At 37.0% G+C, this 9,651-nt stretch overlaps 1 protein-coding gene across 2 annotated transcripts; it reads right to left on the bottom strand.

The window, feature by feature from the left end:
• Positions 1 to 976: 976 nt before the first annotated feature.
• Positions 977 to 9,327, bottom strand: LOC122002445 (gamma-glutamylcyclotransferase 2-3-like). 2 transcript variants are annotated; one of them, XM_042557619.1, is made up of 8 exons: positions 9,133 to 9,327; positions 8,952 to 9,028; positions 6,233 to 6,283; positions 1,842 to 1,877; positions 1,715 to 1,782; positions 1,575 to 1,646; positions 1,410 to 1,489; positions 977 to 1,335 (listed from the first exon to the last, which is right to left on the bottom strand). In XM_042557619.1, exons 1-8 carry the CDS (start codon positions 9,242 to 9,244, stop codon positions 1,262 to 1,264), a joined length of 570 nt encoding a protein of 189 aa, XP_042413553.1. In that variant the 5' UTR covers positions 9,245 to 9,327; the 3' UTR covers positions 977 to 1,261. The 2 variants fall into 2 exon arrangements, with proteins under 2 accessions (XP_042413553.1, XP_042413552.1); XM_042557618.1 differs by lacking the exon at positions 1,842 to 1,877 and having other exon boundaries at positions 1,715 to 1,755; positions 9,133 to 9,326.
• Between the last annotated feature and the right edge of the window lie 324 nt (positions 9,328 to 9,651).

Genomic DNA, 9,651 nt, shown 5'->3' on the forward strand with positions numbered 1-9,651 from the left:
TTGAGATGTCAGCCTCGAGCTCACATGGGTCGGTCACACGCCTTGCAGGCAGTTGGCCGTTGCACGGATGCCGTGGGACGCTGCTGCTGCCGCACGCTGCCTGCACCGGAACAGTGGCCGGTGGCAGGGCCGCCCCCTGCCTCTGGTCCCCCGCGACCTGTTCCTCTGCTTTTGCGGTTTCAGTTTGACCAACTAACGAAGCCTTTGCCCTTTCTGTCCTTTGGCGTTGCCTTTTGCGATAACAATCACCCAATGTTTGACATTAATTAGTATATTTATTGTTCTGTATTAATAAAAAACAGTTAGTATTAACTATTGTTTTTTTTTTAATTTTGATAATCTAAATATTCAGGTCTTTTGGTCCATCAGATAAATTCAATAGTTCACACAGTAGTCCGACGGTCCCAGTAGTTTAATCACTGAGGTAAATTCCTTGGTGGGCAAATATTGATTTTTGTTGTTGCAATCACATGGGTGATATGCTTGTTTATTTAGTATCTTGCCTCACGGTACATTATAAATGTTTATTATAATATTTCAATGAGAAAAAACAAATGCTCTGATGTTTTATAGTCTACTACTATTCACTAAAATCTTTTCACATCAAAATTTAATGCAGATGTATAATTAATGTTTTATTCATTTGTTAATGTCAAATTTCCTAAACATGAATCTAGGGTTCAGTTTTTTCATAAACGCTCCACACTTTCATTTGGACTCAAGAACACACTTTCTCTCATGTTTTTTTTTTCTCTTTTCAAAAAACCCATAGTTTTCATTCCATTAATCCCCAAACAGACTCTAATTAATTTAATTATTTTACGAGCCACATCAACTCCGAATTTAATTAAAAACAAGCTTAGGTTCCTATGAGTATAAGAGGCTTAAATTTAGCCTTATTTTTTCAATCCAAAGTGTTTACCCCACAACATCATTTGATCAAAATAGTTTGTTTGACAAAAATTGTTCCGAATTATAAGAGAAAACAAGATGTGTTTTTTTAAAGTGAGAAGAGTACAAATGTGAACTAATTATGCCGATACATTATCATTGGGCTTGAAATAATCTAGTTGTCATTAACAAATGTAAATAGTTCAATGAACTACCTGAGCAATCAGGCAAAAAATGTCTATGTAAATATCGGATCCCTTCTCTTGATTACCAGACCACGATGTAGACATAAAATGGAATGGAGGTGTTGGATAGCTTTGAGAAAAATCATTTTTCAACTTAGAAGATGGATGGTTCTGCCTTTCAAAGTTCATGCACCTTCTTTTGTTGAGACAACTCTTCTAACGGCCGCAACGAGATCGGTAACATGGGGGTCCTCACATCCTACACAAATTGAATAGATAAATATTGTTTATGACCAAGAAAACAAAAAACAAAGGCATTATGATGGAACACACCAATTTGTTTTAGTGACTCCTCAAGATGGAAAAGATAGTCCGTGTTGGGTCCCGAAGGGCCTTCGGCCACAGCAATTTGTCTGAACATTTACACATTTAACAACTTAGTCGAGCACATTATAGACACGACTGGCACAGAAATTCAAATGGAATGAAAACGCACACCTGGCCATTTCATCAAGTGATGCTGGTCCCAAATAATTTGGATTGGTTTTCTTGTCTTCTGAACCTATGTAACTGATTGCAAATGCTGCAGATTATGTTTAATCACAGAAGCTAAATTATAAAAGTTGCCTTCCACTTACACCATAACACCATTGATGGCAGGAATAGAAGAGGCTTCATCCTGAATAAATATATTAAGGTGAGTTTTCTTAGACAACAGTATTCAAAATCAAGCAAAGCAAGGAACATGCACTACTACTGTGTAACTTTCAAGTCGTACTGTTTTTCCCTTATTTCTAAAGACTGCAAAATATGTAGATGATAAAAATGAGGAGAAAAAAAAACAGTTGACATCTACCAAAATAGATGTAGTAATAACCAATTCATATTAAAATTTCAACTTCTATTTTTTCTGAAAAAAATAAAAAACAGAAACTATTTAGTTCGCTGAATCAAGACATTCAGAAATCATTCTCATGTTTCCGTTCATGTATGTAATTTAAACTCTAAAAAGTGATACTGGCTTTGATAAAGTTGCCGGTTATCAAATATTCATGTAATGTAGTAGATGGACTATTATAATTATAGCCTCAAATATTCTTCTGATGTAGTAGGTGGGTTAACTGTAATTTTTTATAAATTGTAAAGAGATCTTGTACATCATCTATGCAAATCGTCTAAGCAGATAATGGTTAACATATGAAAAAACTTTTGAGCTTTGTTTCACGGCATATTTTTCCAGTCCATTGTATCCCCCCATTTAAAAGGAAAAGGAACAACTCTTGTCTAGCTATTCAAATATTCAATTCCAAATTTATGGTTTTCAGTGAGAATGGAAAATATGAAGCTTCCAATACTAGAAATTGTAAAAAAAACAAAAAGATTAAATTCTGAGTAAAGAAATAGAAATGGGAATAATTCATCCTAATAATTTCTACTTTACAGGTACAGGTTCCAATAGTCAGTAACATGAGTAACAATGATATTGTGATGAAATAAGTGGAGGTTGTAGGCTTGTAGCTATGCAATTAAGGAAGAAACAGACTTTTGTATATAAAAACACAGTTTGTTCTATTATAAAGTCAGTTTTTCTTTTGGGTTCTCGTTGATGTTAAATTTTGTTGTTTTTCTAACAAGCAAGGCGCTAATAGAAGATAATGAGAGAAACTTGACACATTAAAGAGGTAGAATCAGTTAAAGGTTAATTAAATAGCTTCAACTCGTAAGTCAGCATCATACAAGAGTAGATTTGTCTATGTTAAGGGGGTAGCTAAATTCAAGCATCAAAATGGAATCTCTATATGCATACCCACAAGAAGAAGAACTAAATATAAAAGTAACTGTTAAGAAACCCTTAATTCATCAAACTATACAATGAAGCATTGTTCTTAAGAAGTGCAAAGAAGCTTGGACAATATTGCCAAAGGAGTTAACTGTAACTAACTATGAAATTAGTTCAATGTTTAAGAATGTTACTTGAGTCAGTCAATTGATAAATAGAAAAGAAAGGTTTTAGGGGGCAAATGCATATGAGACGTTCATTTAAAAGGAAAATAATATGAAAGTAATGCCAATGAATAAATAGAAGATTTTTTAAAACTCTTTGAAGCATACGTGTTTTAACATCTTTGTTATTTTGCAATATTGATTCAGAAGAAAGTTTGTTTCATAGAGTTTGAAAGCAGCACAAGATCATACAGATGACTCCAAATACCTAGGACACACAACTTCAAGCTTTGTTTCAAATGCAAATTAATAAAGTGATGTGGACGCCGAGGTGGATGTCTTTGTTGAACATTGCTATAGTTGGAAACAAATTAATTACTACCTAATTAGCTATTAGAAATAAATTAGCTATTGCCTACTTAGTAGAAAATAAATAATGGCCTAATTTAACTACTGCTATAGTAGAAAACAAATAATGACCTAATTAGTTTTTCTATTTTTGATTTCTTGTTTTCCTTTATGGTTGATCTTTCCTAATCTTGTCATGTTTGACTCGTTATATAAGGAGTGTCATTATTAATAAAAGAGGGAGAAAAATTGAGCAATTAGGATTTAGTCTAGGACGAGTCTTCCCCTTGAGTGATTTGGACTCTGTCTAGGACAAGTCTTTTTCCTCCTCCCTTCCCCACTTACGTGTTGCATCGACCTGTGACTCGATCCTATACTCGAGACCATATCAACTTGGTATTAGAGTCGGTCATGAGTGACACGGATCCTATCACATCTAAACTCGAGGCCTTCATGGAAAGATTGATGTCACAACAACAAGTTTTCATGGAGCATATCACTTCCCGCCAGCAAGGACTAGAGGAGCAAATTGTCGAGATTTCCCGTACTGTTCAAGATGCTAGACGACGACCTTTGCACACTGCAGACAACCCTACCAGCGCAGAGTATGGCCCTTCTAGAGGCTCAGAGGTCAGACCTGAACTGCCAACCAGTGACACCATGACTCCGCGATACTCAAAAATGGAGTTCCCCACCTATTCTGGAGAAGGGAATCGTTGAGCTGGGTTAAAAGGTGCGAAAAATTCTTTACCAACCAAAGGACCACAAAGGCTGACAAGGTTGGCCTTGCTGCCTTCCACTTGGTGGGGGAAGCCCAACTTTGGTTTGATCAGATAGAGCAAGAAGAGCCAGAGATGACTTGGAAGCAGTTCAGAGACCACTGTCATATCCGCTTTGGCCCGCCTCTAAGCAACAACCCTTTGGGAGAGCTAGCAAATCTGAAGCAGACAGGCTCTGTAGAAGACTACCAGTGCCAATTTCAATCTCACCTCGCACAGACCTCGGACCTCCGACCACAACAACAAGTTGACTTATTCACTGCAGGGCTAGTTGAAGATCTCCATATCGACATCGAACTGCAGAAGCATGAAAACCTAGGCATTGCAATGAATATGGCCAGGGCACTAGAACGGAAGCAGTGCTTCTATCAAGGTGGGGGCTGCTGCGCACGAATTGGGGCGGGACCACAACCAAGCTCAACACCAGCAGTGGAGGCCCTCCTTTGGCGAAGACCAGGACCTCGGACATCAGCAAGGAGACTCCACCTATTTCATTTTTCAAGCGTCTGACTCGCGCCGAGATGGCAGAACGGAGAGCCAAGGGTCTTTGTTTTAATTGCGATGAATCCTACTTCACGGGTCACAAGTGTAAACACATGTTTTGGATTGAAGTGCCTAATGATGACAGGGAAGGTGAGGAAAAGGGGGAAGTGAATTCAGAAATTTCCCTTCATGCTATTAGTGGTGTTATACCCCGCTTTCGAGCTTGAGGACAAGCTCAGTATCAAGGAGGGGAGTGATGATGTGGATGCCGAGGTGGACGCCTTTGTTGAACATCGCTATAGTTGGAAGCAAATTAATTACTACCTAATTAGCTATTAGAAATAAATTAGTTATTGCCTAATTAGTAGAAAATAAATAATGGCCTAATTTAACTACTGCTATAGTAGAAAATAAATAATGGCCTAATTAGCTTTTCTATTTTTGATTACTTGTTTTCCTTTATGGTTGGTCTTTCCTAATCTTGTCATGTTTGACTCCTTATATAAGGAGTGTCATTATTAATAAAGGAGGGAGAACAAATGAGCAATTAGGACTCTGTCTAGGACGAGTCTTCCCCCTTGAGTGATTTGGAGTCTGTCTAGGACGAGTCTTTTTCCTCCTCCCTTTCCCCCTTACGTGTTGCATGACCAAGTACGGATCTTGACCTGTGACTCGATCCTATACTCAGGACCATATCATAAAGTTAGAGGAATGATGATTGTTACATATGGCACTACTTAGTGGCTTAAGTTGTTGATACGCCTTTTTAAAAGCAGGATTTCATGGGGGGTTCAGAGGAAGTGATGGATCATGCAATTAGTGGCTGATGTTAAATGCTGGTGGGTATTCAGGCAGCAATTGTTGGTCCGTTATATGTTAATTAGTGGGGGTGTTCAGAGCAAGTGACGGATCATGCAATTAGTGGGTGATGTTAAATGCTGGTATGTATTCAGGCAGTAAAATAGTTGGTCCATTATATGTTAATTATTTCCTGTAGGTGTCCAACTAAAGCTAAGTTTAAAACAGAAAGTGATATTGGTTTTATTCTTAAATTTATTCTAGTTGAAGCTTGTGGCTCGTGTTATCAGCTCAGAAACCTTGTTCTATAATCTCTCTTGGGTTCCACTTAAGTGAGACATGGAACTGGAGGTGAAGAAACATGTTTGTTCTGGAGGTAGTAGTGCAGGGGATCTTGTTGAGGAGCTCATTAGAACATTCCACCTACAGGTTGATGTTCTGGAGAAGAAAGAAGATAGTGATGAGCAAAGTAGAGTACATTTAGTGTCTATTATATGGAAGGTATCCATTTTGTCTATTTACATGAGTCAATATTCCCTTTACAGTTCAACTTATTGGACGTTTATAGAAATTAATGGTTGTATGCTTCAGGATGGACTATGAGACATACATGAACTCCAGTAGCCTGTGAAATAACGGCATCCAACACCATCCATGATAACTACTAACTTGTTGGAAGTACATAATAGTTCATGGTAAGACAACCAAAATTGGTGCTGACTTCTCTAAAGAGTATCCTACCAAGAACGGAACCTTGTATATTAAAAAAACGTATATAAGAAGATTAAATTGAAATAGTCCCACCTCTAGTGCAATCTTCTTTTCTTCTTCTGGTATCCTGTATGCAACTCCCCACTGCAACCATACAAAATTTAAGTTCAATCCAGCAAGGATCTCATAATTCAAATATGACAGAAAACACAATGTTTGATGTGACTGGAATATAAAAATTAATAATTCTTTATGGATCATGTTTCTCATCATCCAATAGGTCTCTACTATGGTTGTAACATGACATCCCCAAAAATGCAACTAACCAGTGTTTAAATATTCACAAGGTGTCATGATAAATTTCATCACCAAGTTGCATGGTTTGATTTTGGAAGAAAAAAAAAAGGAAAAAGCAAAGTCACAAACTTCGAACTGGTGAAAACAAGTAAATTGTTAAAAAAAAAGAAGTCATTTCATGTTGTAACCATAAATGTCTCGTTCCCCAATAAGATAAAATGTTGCAGGTAAACACGATTAGATTTAGGACTGCAATTGTGTTAGATTCGTGAGAATTTTCTCTATTTTCTATTTTCACTTTTCAGTTTTCATAAAGAAAAAAAAAATAGAAACTGAAAAACAAATCAAAGAATTTTTCATGGATTTTTGACCTCTTCTATATTATTACTTTTCACAAAGAAAATGATATAAGGAAAAAAAATTTAAAAAAATAAAAAGGAAATTACTGTAAAAATATTAGACAATGAAGATATAAAATTTTTTATGGAGGATGATATAGGTGAGAATAATTTTGTAATAAACACTAGATGATATTAAGTAGCACTAAGAAAAACAGAAAATGTGATTCATCTTCTATGTTTATTTCTTCATTTTACTTGATGGTCTGATGAAGTTGCAAAATTTATTTGCCAAGTGTGGTTACGTAGTTCCTATAGGATTTTTGTATACAAACTTTGCTACTACAATATTCACTTGCATGTTTCGGGAATCAAGCATAATGGGCATATGATTTGGGACATATTCACTCCCATTATTCAAGTATGATGCATCCTGAACTAGTAGTAGTATTTGCTGGCAATGAAAGGATAGTGTCACCATGGCCTAGTAATCTCTTAGGACATAATCAGTCCAGCATGCATCATACCTGAATATCAATGAATTATATTCTGCATTAGAAATTTACTATCCATCTCTCAGACTGTTTGATACCCTTGGTGAGCCAATGGAACCCTAGAGGTTTTCTTTCCATAAGATTCTAAGGACAGTGGGCTAATGAAACTTGTTATGTGAACTCTGATTAGGTTCTACCCTCATGCAGCCACTAGTTGGTTCCCTCCACTAACATGTGCATATGTTCCAGGGATGCCTGATGGTGTATTATTGTACCAAAAACTGAGGGCATGTTCCATGTGATGTGAGCTTTATCCACAAAACAAAGGGTGCAGTGCACATTGGAGTCAAGCAATCCCTAGATTCATTAGCTAGGTCTACTGACTTTTGCCTCATTCTGAAGGTGCAGGCAATGAGGTGTTGTTGCTCTTTTATGCATAATGTTATGGTTCTCATTATAATTGAGGATGTTGCTTGAAATTGGCTTAGATATATCTTGATTGAATAGATTCAACTACGCTAACAACCACTAAAACTAATAATGATAAGTCAAAACGTAGATCTATGCGGCCATTTCCAAGTTCCTTGCTCCCTCTCTATTTATACCTAGGACCTTTACTTTGATCACATTTTGCTATCCAACACATTACTAGTGTGGTGAGAGTGATCCTTAAGGTTACAATTGTATCTAGGACCATGATTCTACTTTATTTTTAGCGATCCAACACAATACTATTGGCACATCATTACTTGATAACTTGGGCACACCATGCTTCCTACCTAGTGGGCAATTCAATGCCTAGTTCTTTGGTTTTATTGAATCTTTGAGAAATGTATCTTTATAGATCAAGAATCAAGTTAAAGTGCATGCAAACTGTGACCAAACCTAGACTGATGTTGTCCTTTGAGCCACTTGCCCATTGAAGGGCGTGATTATCCTTCTATTAGCATCACAAAATGAATGGGCCAAATAGATGGTGGGGTGGAATGAATCCTCTCGAGGGATATATCTTGGAAAGCTAGATTGAGTAGATAGCGCCAAGCGAGGAGATTTATCCTCATAGATATTTTTGCTCACAGTAAAGGAAGAGATTGCCATGCGCGCGCGTAGTAGCTTGAGAAAAGGTGCAAGAAAAGGCCCTTTTTGTGAGTGTCTTCATCTTCCCTCGTGCAGTCATGTGGGTTTGAATATTTAATTATTTATAGGGCGCTAAAGAATGTCACTCAAACAAATGAAATAGAAATAAGTTTCCAAGCTATCTATCTTCTAGTAAATATAAGACGGGAATGACATCTAATGCATTCCCGGATCAGACAGGATTAGGAAATCCGTATTGGAGCGAATTGGCTGGCACGCGGCAGGGTGGAGCTGACCTATAGATAGTTGCCACTAGAATTGGTAGTTAATGGTCGAGGTTTCTCCAGCTCTACCATGACACAAACTTTTCTTTGACAAAAAGAATTCAGGCAACAAACAAAATTTCCACCATTCTTATACTATGAAAGTAATCAGATCTCGAATCCACGCACGAGAATATGAAAATGTAAATCATTTTTCAGGTTTCAACAATTAAAAATCGCACATTTCCCTGTCTACACTGATTCACGTAGAAATAGCGTCCCATAATACTAGAAAGCAGCATCAAGCAACAAGGAAGTTGAAAGCGAGAAAAAAAAAATGTACGCAGGTTGCTTCGGTGAGGGGTTCCAAAGTGACTGTTCTTCCGGGAAAGTCAGGCGTCCCTCTGTGATCCGTGCTGCCTGTTCGATCTTACCCAATCAATTAGTGGAAGAAAGAAAAAAACCTGGTTTATTGATCGGTAAAAGGAAGAAGAATAAGAAAAAAAAAAGGAGGAATCGATTGCCTTGGTAGAAGACTCTGCGAAATCCTCGGACGAAACCGACCCGCCTCTCATCGTAGTGGAAACCCGCCTTCCATATGAGAGAGCCATACCCAAACACCCAAGTCGCCGCCATCTCTAGTTGCCCGCGCCCTGTGTCTCCCTCTCCCTCTCCCTCTCCCTCTCTCGGCCTCTCCCTCCAGAATCCAGATAATCGACAAGGAGAAATGCCGAATTTGGAGGTCACCTTTAAATATACCTTTTTTTAAGTAATAAAAAAAAAAAAAAACAATGGAGTTTGCATAAGGCCCATCGTTTAATAAAACCCAAAAACACTATAAAAAATATTTTATGAAGAATAATTATTTTTTTAAAAAATAGTTTTTATTGATGATTGTGATATTTGAAAAATATTAATTGGTTTCCTCGTAAAGTACATCAAGGGAACCTTTGAATTGTCATATACAAAAATTATTAACAATTTACCACATTTGTTACATAAAAAATTAAATAAAATTACAACTTATAATAAAGGTTTTAAAA

The sequence above is a fragment of the Zingiber officinale genome, chromosome 7A (assembly GCF_018446385.1).
Source record: "Zingiber officinale cultivar Zhangliang chromosome 7A, Zo_v1.1, whole genome shotgun sequence".
NCBI lineage: Eukaryota > Viridiplantae > Streptophyta > Magnoliopsida > Zingiberales > Zingiberaceae > Zingiber > Zingiber officinale.

Excerpts from the sequence above, each read along its gene's own strand:
- LOC122002445 (XM_042557619.1), bottom strand. The coding sequence starts at position 9,244 with ATGGCGGCGACTTGGGTGTTTGGGTATGGCTCTCTCATATGGAAGGCG. Across the intron at positions 9,029-9,132 it reads TCGCAGAGTCTTCTACCAAG|GCAGCACGGATCACAGAGGG; the intron begins GCAATCGATTCC and ends AAGATCGAACAG. Across the intron at positions 1,647-1,714 it reads GCCATCAATGGTGTTATGGT|TTACATAGGTTCAGAAGACA; the intron begins GTAAGTGGAAGG and ends ATTTGCAATCAG.